Here is an 18,134-nt window from a genome sequence, read left to right as displayed (position 1 = left end):
TAATACCATGTTCCCCCCGAAAATAAGACCGGGTCTCGTATTAATTTTTGCTCCAAAAGACGCATTAGGGCATATTTTCAGGGTTGTATTTTTTCATGTACAACAATCTAGATTTATTCAAATACAGTCATGTCATCTTCTTCTGGAACATCCTCATAACATACTAAATGTGTCTGTCTGGCGATCTTAACTGGGATTTATTTTCAGGGTAGGTCTTATTTTTGGGGAAACACGGTATCTGTAGTGGATTATTTCCTTTGTGGTTTAAAAATCAAATCACTTACATACATTTTGTCTCAGAACAATTTATTGAGAACAGTTACCTCTAGTTCAGAAGAACCAGTCCCACATGTTGCTGAGATGCATTGTGATGCAATGTAAGCCGAGGACGGGGGTGCAGATGCTGGCCCGGACACCCTCTGATATGTGACTTTGGGCAAGCTGCTAGATAGGCTAACTGGGGTTTGCACATGTGTGAAAGGCTGTGAAAGCTGTTTCCGGGACTGTAGGGGCGTCCACAGCGTTGCCCCCAGCCTGGCGCTGCAGGAAGGGTGCCGTGTGCACACCCCCTCCTCCTAAGGTTTTGTCCTTTCCTAGTTTAGTGCCTAGAATAAAACAGATATGGAAAATCTCCCCCGATGCTAATGCTCCTGAAAAAAGACTGCAACACCATTTAGCCCGACTCATTCTTAACAAAAACCATCCTTAGTTGCCTAACCCCTAGTAATTCAATAGGCCACACTGTGTCCTCTGGATCACAGTTTTGTATTTTTTTGTTTGTTGAGATAATAGCTTCTTAGAGAGTGTCTTTTTCCTTGCACAGTCACTGGAAATGAATTTCCCCATGGAAATACTGAGTCCAAAATTTAAGATTCATTTCATCTAGCAGGGATTTGACATTTTATTAGTTTTGAGATACAGTTTCTGGTTTTGCAGGGGATTTTCCAGGCTGCCCCATTTTGGTCTCAGATCAAGTCACAGAGGAATAGACTGACATACAGTAAATTATTAGTGGCAATTGACTGCCGGCCAGTCTGGGTTATGCTGGCCTACAAAGATGGTATTCCTGGTACTGAGTGATTTCTCCCAAAGACAAAAAATACAAACAAAACAAGTTAAGAGCTTTATCCTAATATCAACAGTAGATAGTAGTTTGGTTTTATTTTAGTTTTAAAGACCTTTATTGCTGTGTGTTGAAAACTCTTGGCATTAGAAGCAGAAAAGCACAAGTGGGGTGTGGAAAACTCACCTATCCCCCACCCCCACCCCCCACCCCCGAGTACTGGTGACCAGAGACTCCCACCTTCTCATTGCCCTGCAACCCCCGCGAATGCTTTGCTCCTGCTTGTCCTTGGCCCTGAGGCAGCTCCTATGGCCAGACTGCCCCCAGCAGTGACTGTCACTCTTTTGTCCCATTCCAGCTTTAACCGGATCGACATTCCACCTTATGAGTCTTATGAGAAGCTCTACGAGAAGCTGCTAACAGCAGTGGAAGAGACCTGTGGGTTTGCTGTGGAGTGAAGAGCAACCAAAGGCAACAGATTCTAGCTCACGACCGCCAGACCAAAAGCATATCGCTTTCTGCGCGCCTCCTGCAAAGCGGGCTGAGGCACTGGAATTCTAGATAACCTGAGGGAAAGGGTTGTCTCCCCTCCTTTTCATTGGGGGAGCGAAGGGGGCGGGGGGACTTTGATTGGTGGCTCCCACCCATATTTTCCTCCTTTACGACAGTACTCCCACCCCCTTCCATCACCCATCCAATAAAAAGCAGCCAGGTTTAGATTTGGCTTCGGTCACACAGGATATTCTGCTCCGGTTGTAACACGGTGACAGGCTCACGGCCCTGTGCTCTTTATAGGAGTGTCGACCTGCAGTTACGGAACCGAGCTTGGCTTACTGAGGGTTTGTAACTGGCAGCTATCCCAGCTTTTCTGCCTCAAAACAAATTCCAAATTTCACATCCTAGCAGCCTGCTCTGGGTAGCAGATTAAATTCTACCTGAAAAGTAACTGTATAATATATATGCTTATTGGAATTCTGCCACAGCAGGAAACTTGAGTCCAAAATGTGCTTCCCTTTTTGAAAGGTAAAGGAATTGGGGGGCAGCGTTAGCAGCATTAGCTGGAGGCCCAGGGTAGGTCGTTTCAGGGTATTCTGGTTGAAAATTTTGTTTTACTTAGAGAAAAATGATCTTTCCTTTAAAGAGTCCATTTTGCCGCATTATCTATCCAGTTCGAAATATTTTTCCAATGAAACCACCACATAACGAAGCTTATGAAAGAACAGGCCAAAACCAGCCTCAGCTCACAAACTGTGGCTTCAGCTACCACCTGTATGTAGATGAGTGGCAACTGAGCCACTTGAATACTAACAAACTATTGTGCGGAAATGGCTAAGATCTAAACTAACTCAACAAAATTCTGTTAGTCTAGCTGCTGGGGTGGTGCAAACTAGCTTAAAAGGGAGCGGGAATGCAGAACCGCGATGACCGGAATCCACGCCACGTTAGTTTTGCACAAAGGAGGGCATGGATGTAAACCTGACAGCAGAGGGGTACGCGTCCACCCTGACTCATTCAGCCAATTTCCCCACTGTCAGATGGTAACAGTGACAACTGCCACTCGATTTACTTGCCCAGATGTCTTCGTATGATGAGCAAGGCCAAAGCAAGCCTCGACCCTAAGTTTCTAACACCATTTTCCAGTTTGCACAAAAGTTCACACAGTGTTTTAACTAAGCGGCTTGATTTCGGATAGCTGAACTTCAGGGGACAATGGCAGCAGCAGCAAGCTCTCCTGTCTGGTTTTTTGTTTTTTGTTTTGGGGGCAAGTGCAGGATAATTCCTTAGCAAGACATTTCACTGCTGAAATTTTGCTGTTGAAAAACTTGAGTTAAGCGTTGGAATCCAGCTGTGGGTCTGAGATGGGTTTGGAAGGAGCGTTTGGACGACTGTTTCACTGTTCTTTCTGTTACTAACCCCGGTAGACGCGGTAGGGAGCGTACTCACCCTTCTGCGCTTGCGCGGCCCTTGGCTTCCCCAGCAGTGGGCTGCGGTTTGGCGCGGGCAGCGCTCGGCCCTCTTAGGAGATAGACCCGCCCCCTGCGCTGAGCTTTGCCCAGTGGGGGCCACGGGTCACCAGCCGTGGGTTCCAGGGGCTGCGAGAAAGCCTAGCTTCTGTACTGACTGGGGATCTAGATAGAAGGGGTGTCGATTTTTCCTGCCACAGAAGGAAAACTTAGTCCACTCATGAAGTCCAAGTGAAACGGTGGCTCTTTCCAGAGTTGGGCTTTGCCCCAGTTGGGCTTATCCTGTGTCTCATTTGCCATGATACTTGCCGAGGTCATTCTAGAAGCTGGCTCCCCACTGAGTCCATCCAGTCCTCCCTCGTAGTCTTCCTGTGGACGTGAGGAGATGAAAATACCGACCTCCCACCAGACAGGTCTCAGCTCACGTGGTGGGAGAAGACATCCATCAGAGATCTGAAAGTGGGGAGACCCACCCGATTTTTCCTATGGTGGTGATCGAAATTGTGTAGTGATTAGGAAGGAAACGAGGGTTGAGTGGCTGGAAAGACTTGGAAGCAGGCACGTCGCGTTTGACTCCTTCCTGCTGTTGGGAGCGTGCGTGAGCCTCAGAACCCGCAGCCCAGGCTGCTCTCGCGTCACGTGTCTCCTCAGTGAGATCCAGAGGGTCGTGTCCTGCTCCTGCAGGGGCTGCTCAGGACGCACCGGTTACCCGCCAGTAAGGCCTGGCTCTCTGCTTTCCTCCTTACGCCGCACGTGGCACGCCCATCAGCTGTGCGTGTCACCCAGGCGCCTGAAAGTGCAGAGCTTTCCAGGGCTCCGTTTACTTTTGCCACGCAGGCCTGCCCGTCAGCGGCACTGCACTTCTAGAAGCTTAAACATCCACAGTGGTTTGGGCCTTTGATCCACCCCAGAGAACAGTGTAGCTCCCAATCTGCAGGAACCCGGTCCACACGTGCACTCTCGCTGGTCACCCGTCGGTGATCCCAGACACCCACCCCGCCCGCCCCCTCGCCTCTGCCCAGATGCCTCAGGGGCGCAACTTCCAGGCTTGCCCTCGCCAGCGGTCAGCAGCCAACCCTCAGGGATGTAGCGAACCACCGCTCTGCCAGCGCTTTGGGGAGGAAACGTAGAGGGGCGGCCTGGGGGACAGTGACTTGCTCGTGACGTCTGCAGGGAGATTCCGCCTGTGGGATGGAACTGTGGCCCCTGAGCCTGCTCGGCCTAACGCTCCGCGCTTAGGTCGGGCGGCCCTCAGGTCAGCTGTCAGGACGGGCTTCTGCAGCCAGGGGTATGCCACGCGCACGGCAGCCTTCCCGAAACATAGTATGAATTTTTAAAATTTGTTTATTTTTGTTTCTCAACCACTTTATAATGTATTTTTTAATTTATTTTGTAATGTCTTGTTTTTAAGTATTGCTGCTATCCTTGTTATTCTTCCCACTGTTTTTATTGCTGATTTATTTTGTGAAAGTTGTACACTAATGTTCTGTTTTATGTCAAAATCAAAAGTATTTAAAGAAATACTAGTTCTATTTAATGTGGTTATGGAACCAGCTGGAAATACAAAACAAACAGTGATTGTACAGCAGGCTGGACCAGGGAGGTCAGGTTCATTTTGTTACATATGCAATAAACTCACAACTTTACATTTTTGGCATCTGTTATTTCAGCGTGGAAGTGATATTCCAATTTCCAAGTGATAGTCCTATAAGAAAGGAAGTCAGTGGTCAGAGATACTGCAGGGGCCTTCTAAGGAAAAAGGACAAACAAGCATAGAATTGTGGAAGAAACTCATGAAAACATGGCAGTCAGCCATAAGTGCTCTACCCAGCAGAAACGTGTGTGAGGGAAAACATCGCCTGTCTGTTGACTTCTTCACACACTGGTCATATTTGTTGGATTTTTTTTTCTTTTTTATATATTTTTATGGTAAAACATAATACCTATCAATTTAACTAACATTGGTTAATGTACAATTCAGTGGCATCAAATTCATTTCAATGTTGTGTGACCATCACCATTATCTATACCCAAAACGTTTTTATCTTCCCAAACTGAAACTGCCCGTTAACTAACAAATCCCATTCTCCCCTGACCCAGGCCCTGGGAACCTCTATGAATTTACTTATTCTTCATATAGGTACTTCATACAGAGAGACTCATACAATATTTGTCCTGTGTCTGATTTACTTCCCTTCGCATATTATTTTTTCAAGGTCCATCCATGTTAGAGCATATATCGAAATTTCATTCCTTTTTATGACTGAATAATACTCCATTGTAGGAATATATCACATTTTGTTTTACCGTTCATTTGGCGGACACTTGGTGTGATAGTTAATGTTATGTGAGAACTTGACTGGGGCATGGTACCCAGAAAAGATTACAGACTAACATCTGAATCTTTAATTTCTTTCAGCAATGTTCTGTAGTTTTCAGCATGTAAGTTTACTCCTAAGAATTGTACTCTTTTCAATGCTATTTTAAGTGGAATTGCTTTTTTTAATTTTCTCTTTGGAGTGTTCATTGTTAGTGTATAGAAACAACTGATTTTGGTTTGTTGATTTTGTATCCTTCAACTTGGCTGATTTCATTGATTAGTTGTAACTGTGTGTGTATTTTCTAGGATTTCTACACATAAGATCATGTTATTTACAAACAGATCATTTTATTTCTTCCTTTCCAATTGGAGTGCCTTTCGTTTTTTCCTTGCCTGATTGCTCTGGCTAGGACTTCAGTACTATGTTCAATAGAAGCGGTGAGAGTGGGCTTCCCTGTCTTGTTCCTTAACAGAAAAGTTTTCAGCCTTTCACCACTGAGTCTGATTGTTACCTGTGAGACTTTTCATATATGGCTTTTATTATGTTGAGATAATTTCCTTCTGTTCCTAGTTTATTGAGGTTTCATTATGAAAGGTGTTGAATTTTGTCAAATGATTTTGCTGCATCAATTGAGATGATCATGTGATTTTTCCTGTTATTCTGTTATATGGTATATATTACATTGATTTTTGTGTGTTGAGTGATCCTTGCATTCTAGGAATAAATCCTACTTTGTCATGATGTATAATCCTTTTACTATGCTGTTGGATTCAATTTGCTAATATTTTGTTGGAGATTTGGCATAAATATTCATGAGGAACACTACTGTAGTTTTCTTGTAGTGTCTTTGGCCTCATAGAATGAATTAGGAAGCATTTTCTCTTCTTCAAGTTTTTTGGAAGAGTTTGAGAACAACTGGTATTAAATATTCTTTAAATGATTGGTAGAATTCACTAGTGAAAGTCTGGGCTTTGCTGTGTTGGGAGGTTTTTGATTCCTGATTCAATCTCCTTACTAGTTATAGGTCTATTCAGATTTTCTATTTCTTCATGATTCAGTCTTGGTAAGCTGTATGTTTCTAGAAATTTGTCCATTTCTCTAGGTTATCCATTTTGTTGGCATACAGTTATTCATAGTACAGTTGACCCTTAACAACTGCGCAATCCACTTATTAAAAACCACAAATTTTATTTCACAAATGTATTAGAAATTTTTTTGAGATTTCCTTAGTACTGTGAAGCAATTACATCAACTACAGGCTGCCATAAAGCAATCATGTTGCTGCTGCTTCATTATCAATAGAGGAATTGTAAAACGTGTAAGTAAATATGAATTTCTTTTTCACATTCTTTTCATTTTTGATGTCTAATGTCTATCATACCTCTAACATCTACAGTGTTTTGTATAAGACAACATTGATGCAGTTACTGATAGGCAATTCATCTTATAAACAGATGATGTAAACTTAGCGTATCAATAAATACAGTACAGTACTGTAAATGAATTTCCCTCATGATTTTCTTAACATTTTCTTTAGCTTACTGTTTTGTAAGAATAGTGTATAATACAACATACAAAATGTGTTGACTTTTATGTGCTTTTTGTTTGTTTGTTTTTTGTTTTTTTAAGGAGAACAGGACTTTATTGGGGAGCAGTGTGTACTTCCAGGCCTTTTTTTCCAAGTCAAGTTGTTGTCCTTTCAATCTTAGTTGTGGAGGGTGCCGTTCAGCTTCAAGTTGTTGTCCTTTCAATCTTAGTTGTGGAGGGCGCAGCTCAGCTCTAGGTCCAGTAGCCGTTTTCTAGTTGCAGGGGGCACAGCCCACCATCCTTTGCGAGAGTCGAACCCGCAACCTTGTGGTTGAGAGGACACATTCCAACCAACTGAGCCATCTGGAGCCATCCGGGAACTCAGCTCAAGGTGCCGTGTTCAATTTTTAATTGCAGGGGGGCGCTGCCCACCATCCCTTGGGGGACTCAAGGAATTGAACTGGCAACCTTGTGGTTGAGAGCCCGTGCTCCAACCAACTGAGCCATCCGGGAGGCAGCTCAGCTCAAGGTGCTGTGTTCAATCTTAGTTGCAGGGGGCAGAGCCCACCATCCCTTGCGTGACTGGAGGAGTTGAACCGGCAACCTTGTGGTTGAGAGCCCACTGGCCCATGTGGGAATTGAACCGGCAGCCTTCGGAGTTAGGAGCATGGAGCTCTAACCACCTGAGCCACCGGGCCGGCCCCTTGACTTTTATGTTATTAAGGTGAAAAGTAAGCTATCATTAGTTAAGTTTGGGGGGGGGTGTCAAATGTTATACACAGATTTCTGACTGCACTGGGCTTAGCACCCCAACCCCTGCATTGTTCAAGGGTCAACTATTACTCTAATAATTCTTATTTTTCTTAGTCATTTAGCTAAAGGTTTGTCACTATGTTGATTTTTCTTGAAGAAACAACTCTTGGCCTCAATGATTTCTTTGTTCTCTATTCTTTTTTTTTTTTTTCTGTGCCATAATATTTATTATTTCCTTCCACTGCTAGCTTTGGGTTTATTTTTTTCTAGTTACTTAAGGTGTAAAGTAGGTTGTAGCTTTGAGACCATTTTTCTTTTTTAATGTAAGCATTTACAACTATAAATTTTCTTTTTTAGCACTTCAGTTTTGATATGCTATAATTTCACTGACATTTATCTCAAGGTATTTTCTAACTTCCCTTGTGATATGTTAATTTCCACATATTTGAATTTTTTTTTCATTACTGATTTCTAATTTCATTCCATTATGGTAAGAAAAAATATTTTGTATGGTTTCAGTCTTTTAAAATTTATTGAGACTTGTTTTATGGCCTAACATCTGGTGTATTCTGGAGAATGTTCTATGTGCACTTGAAGAAGGTGTGTATTACACTAGTGTGGGGTGGGGTGTTCTGTATATGTGTGTTAGATCTAACTGGTCTGTTTTTCAGGTCCCCGTTTTCTTACTGATCTGTCTCATTCTGACCTATAAAGAGTGAGGTATTGAAGTCTACTACTATTGTAGAGCTCTCTGTTTTGCCCCTTCAGTTCTGTGTTTGCTGTGGGTCTCTTTGAATTTACCTTAGTAGGAATTGGAGTTTCTTAAATTTGCATGTCCAGTTCTTTCCTGAAACTGGAAAAATTTTGTCCATTATTTCTTCAAATAAGCTCTCTGCCTCTTTTTCCTTCTGGGACTCCAGTAATGCCTATGTTGGTCGGCTGATGGTACCCATAATCCCTTAGGCTCTCTTCACTTTTTCTTTTTACTCCTCTGAGTCAATGACTTCAAATGACCTTCAAGTTCACTGATTCTTTTGCCTGTTTGAGTATGCAATTGAACCCCTTTATTGACCTGTTCAATTTAGTTATTGTATTTTTCAGCTCCAGAATTTGGTTCTTTTTTTACCTCATATGTACATGTGGGGGGAGAGGGGTGGGAGGAAACTAGGAATTGGGCCACTTCCTCCCCACCGCGCAGCGCTGTGCCAGGAAGGGTTGATGCAAAGGCAAGTAAATTGCCACAAAATTTCCTACCATTTTGAATGTGACTGTTTCTTGACTTGGCATTCACCTGGTTGCTATAGATCTTTAACTGGTTTCCAGAGGTCCTATAAAGTCATTTTAGTCTCTCTACTTGTTCTTGTTTTTAATGTTTCCATGGGGGAACGAGCCTGGAGCTACCTACTCTACCACGGTATATCACTGTCTTTTCATTAGAGAGTTTGATACATTTACATTAGTAGTTACTGATAAGGGGGTATTTACTTCTTCCATTTTATTACCGTGTTTCCCCGAAAATAAGACCCAGCCAGTCAGTTCTAATGCATCTTTTGGAGCAAAAATTAATACAAGACTGGGTCATATATTAATTTTTGCTCAAAAAAACACATTAGAGCTGATTGCCCAGCTAGGTCTTATTTTCAGGGAAACACGGTATTCGTTTTCTATATGCCTTATAGTTTTTGTCCTTCATTTCCTCCATTACTGCTGCCTTTTGTGCTTATTTGATTTGTTATAGTGACACGTTTTTACTTTGTCATTTCCTTTTGTGTATATTCTATAGATTTTTTTCTTTGTGGTTACCATGGGGATTGTTCTTACATTCTAAAGTTATAACAATCTAATTTGAATATGTGCTAACTTAACTTGAATAATATACACAAACTCTGCTCCTATACAGCTCCAACTCCCCCTTCTGTTATTGATGTCACAAATTACATTTTTGTACATTTTGTGCCAATATATATTAGTAGTTTTTTATGCATTTGCCTTTTAAAGCATATATAAAATAAAAAGTGGACTTACAAACCAAAATTACAATAATAGCTTTTATAATTGCCCGTGTATTTACCTTTACTGGAGATCTTGCTTTCTCCTTACAGCTTCGAGTTACTGTCTAGCATCCTTTCGTACTGAAGGACTCCCGTTAGCATTTCCTGCAAGGCATGTCTGTTGGTAATGAACTCCCTCAGCTTTTACCAGGAAATGTCTTAATTTCTCCTTCATTTTCAAAAAACAGTTTTGCAGGATACAGAACTCTGACTTTTTTTTTTTCTTTCATCAATTTGAATAAATCTACTATTTATCTGGCCTCCAAGGTTTCTGATGGAAAAATCTGCTGGTAATCTTATTGAGGATTCCATGTATGTGACGGTCTTTCTTGCTGTTCTCCACGAATCTGTTTTTGTCTTTTGATAGTTTGATTATAATGTGTTCTTGAGTTTATTCTATCTGGAGTTTGTTGAGTTTCTTGGATTTGAGGATTCATGTCTTGCATAAAATTTGAGAAGTTTTGTCATTTCTTAAATTATTCATTTTTGCCTCTCTCTCTCTCTTCTCTCTCCCCCCCCCCCCCCCCCCACACACACGTCCCTTCTGGGATTCCCACAATGCATATGTTTGCTTGATGGTGTCCCTTGAATCCCTTTGGTTTTGTTCACTTTTCTTCATTCTTTTTTCTCAATAATTTCAATTGTCTTTAAGTTCATTGTTTGTTTCTTTTGCCTACTTAAATATGCTTTTGAACGCCTAAAGAATTTTTCATTTCAGTTATTGGACTTTTCAGTGCCAGAATTTTTTTTGGGGGAGGGCGTTCCTTTATATAATATCTCTCTCTTTATCAATATCTTATTTTGTTCGTATATTGTTTTCCTGTCTTTTTCCATGTCTTCCTTTAGTCCTTTCAGCAGCTTTTAGTCCTTGTCTAGCAAGTCTGCTTTCTGTGACGATTTCTTTAACTTTTTGTTGAAAACTAGACATTTGAATCTTATAATGTAACTCTGCAAATCAGATTCTCCTCTTTTCCCGGGGTTTTTATTTTTTCAAGTTAAAAGTGGGATCAGCCGAAGGTGAAAATTTAAGGTCGTGTCAGGTCTTCCCTGAGCCTATGTCTTTCCATAGGCATGAGTATAGCTTTCTAAATTCCCTTGTATAGGTGGCTGCTTTTTAAAAAAAATTCTCTCACATTTTTTCTGGCGCAACTTAATTTGGTCCTGTGGTCTGCGTTTTACAGGCTGCAATCCAGGTGTCAGCCAGACTGTGTTCCTCTCAAGGCTCAACCAGGGAAGAATCCTCTCAGCGTCCTCAGGTTGCCTTCAGAATTCATTTTGTTGTTGCTTTGTGACTGAGGGTCCCAGCTTCTTACTAGTTTTTGGCTGGAGGCCATCCTCAGTTGACAGAGGTTGTCCACGCAGCTGCTTTTGAATATCCTAATCGTTAAATGTTTGTCTCCCAAAGGGGAAAAAATAAAACTGCAGCTGTTCCTTTAAATCCCCTGGAAGCTCCTGGATGCAACAATGGCCTCCTGCTTCTGTTCCTTGGTCAAAAGCAGCAATCAGAACACAGAAGCTGACAGTTGGAGGACAAGGTCCTTATTGCGACTCTGGCTTCAGCACGCTTCACGAGGAGCGCAGGCACGGCCGCCCGCCACGGGGTTGGGGGGCTGGGCAGCTACTGCACTAAAAGCTGAAAGTGACCAAAATCAACCACAATTTACTAGCCAAGCTTTCGAATAGACTCTGGAATTCCAAAATCATTACACCAGATTCCGTAACTCCCGTTTTCGTCAAAGTGGAAATAGAGTCCTGCTGCTTTCTGCTCCGCTAACTTCCTTGACGTTGTCTGGTCATATTCGTCTATTTCCCACCCCGTCACTGTCACTAGAAAACGCACACACACGTGTCCTGCGCTCTGCTGCCTGTGAGGACACGCTGAGCTTCTCCTGGGGCTCGCCAGCTTTTTCTGCTGTCGAAGTCAAAATACTGTCAGGTTTCTCAACAAGTCAGTACACCTACCTGTCTGTTCCCGCACGTTCCCTGCCTATTATCTTGATGACTTTTTAAAAGCCTGCTCTTTGGGAAGTTTTAGTTTGTTCCTTCATCCTCCCCTCCACCAACAGAAACACTGGCCTTCCCTCAGGGAACCGTATTAACTTGTCTTCTGCGTTTTGCCTGGTGATCAGATGCAGACACACACATGCAGATTTTTTTCCTTTTCAATGCCCTCAAGAGGCAAAGTGTCATTATCCTGGCTTTGTAATGTGACCTTGGATACATTACCTAACCCATGCCTCACTTTACTCATCTGTAAAGTGGGGATAACAGCCCCTTCCTCCAAGGGCACTGTACCACTTACATGTGTCCTTGTGTAAAGTGCTCAGAGCCGTGTAGACACGGAAGTGTTCTGACATCATGTACACGTGGGACAGCGGCAAGGACTTACCTTTCTGCATCTGTGTCGCAAGCCCAGAATGGCAGGGGTGCTGGATGCGCACTTTTCAGAACCATAGTCCCCAGCGTCTCTTGGGGCTCTGGGTAGAGATGCCCCGGTTGTGACCTTCCCGGAGTCTGGACAAGATCCGGAGGCTTTAGGAGAGTCCTGAGTTTGAATCCCGCTCCAGTCCACAGCTGTGTGACCTTCACTCTTGAGCCTCCACTTCCTTATCTGTAAAATCAGATTAAAATAAAAAGATCAACTGATACAACAACACGAATGGTTATCAAAAAAGTTGGCAAAAAACTCAGACAAAATGACATCATGTCAAAACAGGCCTTCCCTCTGGGGAGGGGGATATGTGGGACGCATCGAAGGGCACCTTCTGGACCCCTGGAAATACACGGCGTCTTGGTCTGAGAGGGAGTCAAGTGAGTACAGATGTAAAACATCAGCAAGTTGTTCACTGAGTGAAATCAATGCCATAGCCTGAGAGGAGAGACACCCGGGGATGTCTGCCTTCTCCCTCCTGCTCCCACACAAGGGCTGGGAACCCTGTTCCATCAGTCCAGCGCCTGTCGCTGCCTCACACCCTGACAGAAGGGCAGTGCTGCGGGACTTGGGGAAGCCTTTGCACCCTCATATCAGCCAGTAGCCTTAACCCCAGTTCTTTGATATAAATAGATCTCCAGTGTTCCATCCGGGGCCTCCAAGCTCCCGAGCTGCCCCTCACCCTGTCAGCTGCCACCCTGAGCCCTTCCCAGCGCTGAGCCATCTGCAGTCGGCATGCCCAAAGCTGCGCTCTCTGGCACCAGCTGTCTGTTGAGCTAGGGGCCACCTGGACAGAGGGGAGGGCCAAACAGCCACACTTCTCCCCTAACTGGGCTCTCCTCCCACTTTTGCCCCCTCTGTTCCACTTACCACACAGCAGCCGCGGGGGACGGGTAAAGATGTGAGGCCACCGGCTCGGTCCCACAGGAAGGGTCGGCGACATTGTGGAGAGACCATGGACAGTGGGATCGTGGACCTGGAGGTGACAGCTCCATTAAGAAATGAAAATCCCTCCGAAGGCAAGTTGGAAGGATTTTTGAAGAAACTGACTGATGTGGCTGAGTTAAAATAAGTGTAGTGTTTCCCCGAAAATCAGCCCCAGGTAAGATCGTCAGCCAGACGGACGCATTTAGTACGTTACTATGATGATGTTCCAGAAGAAGACGACATGACTGTATTTGAACAAATGTAGATTGTTGTACATGAAAAAATAAGACATCCCCTGAAAATACGCCCTAATGCATCTTTTGGAGCAAAAATTACTATAAGACCCGGTCTTATTTTGGGGGAAACAGTATTTTAAAACTCTTGACGAAAGAGGAAACCAAATATATGGTAAAGTAGCAAGGTAAGATCAACTCATCAATGCTCTTAAAGATCGTACTGAAAAATCCGCAAACAGAGTACTTCACCCTAGTGAGAAAACACAGTGGTAAACACATATATCAAATCATATTGTACACCTTGGACTAATAATACACTCTGATGTCAGTTATATTCAATAAAATGAGAAAAAATTAAAATCCACAAACTTCTATAAAAACGTTTGAAATCATTTTTAATGTATCAATGGTAGTTCATATATGAAAGTTATAGGATCTTGGAGGTTTGAAAAATACTGAAAACAGGCTTGACACTTACCTGCAGGCGTTGGTGTTGTCAAGCCTTCCTGCAGCGTGAGGGGTCAGAACTGCTCTGCTCTCAGGGGAAACCAGCCTCGTCAACTCCTGGTCACAACTCACAGCACTTGTGCTTGGACCGGAACCTGGGTGTTGAAATGTCCCATCTCCTTTATGACTCTAAAATTAAAACAACAGTGGTAGAAAGTGAAATGGAAAGTTCTGGCAGAAACTGCCCTGAGATAAAAACATGAATTTCTATTGGATATTTAATCAAGAGCAAATTCCCTGTGAAAAGAGAGAAGAACCTTCCCGAAGTAAAAGACCAGCCATGCATGCGAAGAGCTGGGACTCGCACCAGAGACCCAAATCCTGGAAACAGAAATCCGCAATGGCCATTATCAAGGCCAGCTCATTTCCACAAGAAAAACACGATTTACAACAAGAGAATGCACACTCCAGATGAAACTTATCAGAAGGAATCAAAGTTGAACATATGTCCCTGATAGTTCGAGTGGAGCATCTGGCAGAGGCCTGAGAGGCCCACAGAGAATCCTCTGGAAGCCGGACTTGCTCAGGAAGAAGGAGCGTCGAGCTGTGAGGTGCAGGCACCCAGGCTGCACCCAGGTGCTCCCCCAGGCTGTCCGTGCTCCTGATGGCCAGGCAGAGCCCAGACGCTTGGACACGCACCTGCCTGGAGCTGCTGGCTGAGTTCTCCCCTCAGACACAGGTGTTACCACGGGCTCCCAGGGACCAGCCTAAGACACCTGTCCTTCGCTATATTCAGGACAACGAGGATGAGGCCCCCCAAGAATTCTCCCCAACAGTCTTCGTTGTCCCAACATACACTCCACCAACAACAGAAATGTCTACGCTGCGAGCTGGATTCCCCGTTCTGTCCACACAGCCTGAGGTACAGCCTCCAATGCGCCCATCGGAAGACCCGGAACCTCAGCCAGACTCTGTGCTCAGTAATTTCTGTACTGAAGTAATTTTGAGTTTTTTTCTCTTTTAGCTTCATTGCTTTTAGTTCAGAGATTATACAGCGGTTCAACTCAGAATCTTGATATAATGATTAATAACTGAAGACTATTTAAACATGAATCATATAAGTTAGTTGCTTCCACTCCATTCTATTTGTAGGTACTGTTACTACAGAATTGTTGTTATTAATAAGTCCTCTGCAGGAATCCATAAGTACAGCAATAATTATTTTGTCTTCTAAAATAATTTTGACCATTTTCTCTTTAAGTTTAATTGCTGTTGTTTAGGTGATTGCACAATAGTTCAAATGAAAGCTTCATAAAACTATCATTTTTAGGATATGATTTATAAACATACAATATGAAATGTGATCTTATTGCAAATTTATTTCCATCTTATTTGGCTTCTGGCTAGTATAAAAATAGTACTTTTGTTTTGCTACTTAACAAGTTTTTTCTATTGGCCCAGAAAAAGAACAAATTCTCTCTCCTCTAAAATAATGTTGAGTTCTCATAAATGGAAACTCAACAATGATTAGAGTCCTCTGAGACATAAAGTTGTACTTTATTTAAAAGTGAGTCTCCTGCAGTAACTGTTCCCTTTTTTTCTGTCTAGAGGATGTGAGGCTGGGAGGACAGGTTTTGGCTGGTGCCATGTCACTCACTACATGGTCTGTACTGAGAAGACCCCAGCGCCTCAGAGCTTATTTCTGTGAACCACAGGCTGGATTTAGTCTAATTTTAAAATTAATGTTTACACAATCATTTACAATCTTAAAAACTAATACTTTTGTAAATTACAGCTCAATTTAAAAAAATGAAAAATGTCAATCAATTGCCTCGTGTGACATCAGCAGTATGGAAGACGAGGCAGCCCCAGACCCTCAACCCGCAGGAATCATTAGACAAACAACTAAATACTGGCTAAAATAACTATGGGAGCTCCGGGAATCAGGCAAAGAACTAAAACCAAGCAAAAGCCCCATTCATAGCAGTAGTAAAACTGAAGACGTTTTTACCTGCCTTCGGCCGCCCCCTCTCTGGTGTGGCAGCACGGTCTGGGGACACTGGCAGCTTGGTCCCCACCCCCTTTCACAAACCAGAAAGCAAAGCAGACCGAACATATTCTTATATATAGAAAAACCTAAGAAACACATACCAAAAAACGCTGTTAGAGCTAAAAAAGTGAATATATACCAGCTTCCCAAGGAGCCTTTTTAGGCGTTTTTATCTCCTCACCCCCCCACCCTCCATGATAAGGGAACAATATAACTTGTCTTGCTAAGAACCCACGGTCTGGTGTGAACAGTAATGACAATGTGTCATGGAGTTAATAACATAAAAGCAAAACATGTAACATTAATAGCACAGCGGGAAGGGAGAGATGGACGTTTACTGTTATCAGATTATTCCATTATAGGTGAAGAACAATATCATTTGGAGGTAGATTGGTAAGTTCCAGAGGAATATAGCAACGAGGTAATTCCTTTAAAATGATGCATGTTATCCAGAAATATATGAAAAGGATAATGCACCATTAACTCGGTTTTATCACGCTACGTTCATGAGGCACAGGAGCAAAAACAGGTCTGAATTATACTTGGTAGTATTTTAAGATTTTCATCTATATGTGTATGTATGCTATAGGTCCACACTTAGTTGACTCTTCATTAAATTTTGGAATTAAATATAAGCTATAGATTTTTAAAAAATCATACATTATAAAGAAATCCATATAAGCATGAGATGTTTCAACTACTATTTCCCAAACTTTTCTCTTGTATACCAGTTATATTTTCCCTTTGTCAAGTACGACATTAAAAATTAATCACCTGTAGCAGCAGTATTTAAGGACACCATCAACAGAATGAAAGGGCAACCCACAGAATGGGAGAAAATAACTGCCAATCATATCTGATAAGGGGTTAATATCTAGAATATATAAAGATCTCCAACAACCTGACTAATAAATGGGCAACAGGTGTGAACAGGTATGTCTCCAAAAAAGGTACACAAATGGTCAATAGGCGCATGAAGAGATGCTCATCGCTGATCTTTAGGGAAATGCAAATCAAACCACAAGACAGGTACCACTTTACACCATTGGGATGATTCTCATCAAAACACAAGTGTTTTTATCAGAAAACAAATGTCGATGAGGATGTAGAGAAAGAGCAACTCTTGTGCTTGTTGGTGCACGTGTAAGACGGTGCAGCCGTGATGGAAAACTGTGGCAGGTCTTCAAAAACTGGAGAACAGAATTGTAAGATCCAGCAATTCCACCTGTGCATATTCCCAAAAGAATTCAAAGTTGGGAGTCAAACAGAGCACTGCCCACCCGTGTTTAGAGCAGCACTGTTCACTAGCCAAGAGATGGAAGCAACCCAAGTGTCTATCGATGGAAGATGGACAAACAAAACGTGGTGTATATATGCAATGGAATATTATTCAGCCTTAAAGGAAAACTGTCATGCTACAAAATGAATGTACTTTGAGGATATTACACTGAGTAAAATAAGTCAGTCACAAAAGGACATGTGTTGTATGATTCCACTTAGACGAGATGCCTGGAATAGACAAATTCAGAGTCAGAAAGTAGGAGAGTATTTTCCTGAGGCTGGGGGAACAGAGAACAAGGAGTTAGTGTTTAATGGGGCAGAGTTTCAGTTTGGGAAGGTGAAAACAATTTTGGAGATGACCGTGGTGATGGTTACACAATGTGATTGTACTTAATGCCACTGAACTGCACACTTAAAAATGGCTAAGAGGGTAAATTTTGTTATGTGTATTTTGCCACAATAAAGTAATGTCTAATAACAGTCCTTACCTTGAAATAGTGTTTGGAGACTCTGGACATATACCGTGTGTGCCCCCCGGTAAATGAGCCCTTTCTCTGACCTTCCTCGTCTCCCGAGGGCCCAACTTCCAGCGACGCCATGTTCAGGTGAGAGCCGAGGCTCACGGTCTCGGAGGCTCTGGCTCTCTGGCTCGGGGTCTCCCGAGTCCAGGTCCTTGATCTTGCCACTTTCAGATGGAGCTCAGAAGATGCTGGATCTCCCCTGGAACTCCTGCCCTGGCTGTTCAAAGGTTGGTTTTTCTAGAAACCGGGGCGTGGTGTGGGCGAGCCTGAGATGATGGACAGACTCCAGACTCCCTGGACCCAAACGCCATTCGTACGTCAATCACCATGTTCCACGTGATTCTCCAAGAGCACGAAGGCAACTTAATGTGTCAAATGACCTGACCCCAGGCTTGGAGGCCTTGTTACACAGTGAGGCCGGTCAGGGGGCATCTCCTCTCCTGGGGGCCTGATGGCTGCATGACAGCACCTATCACCGTGTTTCCCCGAAAAGAAGACCTAACCGGAAAATAAGCCCTAGCATGATTTTTCAGGATGACATCCCCTGAACATATGCCCTAAT

General features: G+C 43.1%; 2 protein-coding genes across 5 annotated transcripts in view; one reads left to right on the top strand and one right to left on the bottom strand.

Annotated features, from left to right (window-relative positions):
* The window catches only part of SMURF1 (SMAD specific E3 ubiquitin protein ligase 1), a 103,804-nt gene extending 99,131 nt beyond the window's left edge, over window positions 1-4,673 (top strand). For all 4 annotated transcript variants that reach the window (XM_074313460.2, XM_074313459.2, XM_074313462.2 and 1 more), the window contains one exon: window positions 1,422-4,673. In XM_074313460.2, coding sequence (XP_074169561.1) covers window positions 1,422-1,521 — 100 coding nt within the window. In that variant the 3' untranslated portion in view covers window positions 1,522-4,673. The remainder of the gene's footprint in view (window positions 1-1,421) is intronic.
* Window positions 4,539-17,650, bottom strand: LOC141567354 (uncharacterized). Its single transcript, XM_074314103.2, has 6 exons — window positions 17,540-17,650; window positions 13,752-13,909; window positions 12,981-13,086; window positions 12,069-12,290; window positions 9,700-11,312; window positions 4,539-4,732 (listed from the first exon to the last, which is right to left on the bottom strand). Exons 1-5 carry the CDS (start codon window positions 17,648-17,650, stop codon window positions 11,298-11,300), a joined length of 612 nt encoding a protein of 203 aa, XP_074170204.1. The 3' UTR covers window positions 4,539-4,732; window positions 9,700-11,297.
* Between the last annotated feature and the right edge of the window lie 484 nt (window positions 17,651-18,134).

The sequence above is a fragment of the Rhinolophus sinicus genome, chromosome 5 (genome assembly GCF_057876585.1).
Source record: "Rhinolophus sinicus isolate RSI-liver-muscle chromosome 5, RSI-T2T, whole genome shotgun sequence".
Classification (NCBI taxonomy): domain Eukaryota; kingdom Metazoa; phylum Chordata; class Mammalia; order Chiroptera; family Rhinolophidae; genus Rhinolophus; species Rhinolophus sinicus.
This window is presented reverse-complemented; position numbering and strand designations above follow the sequence as displayed.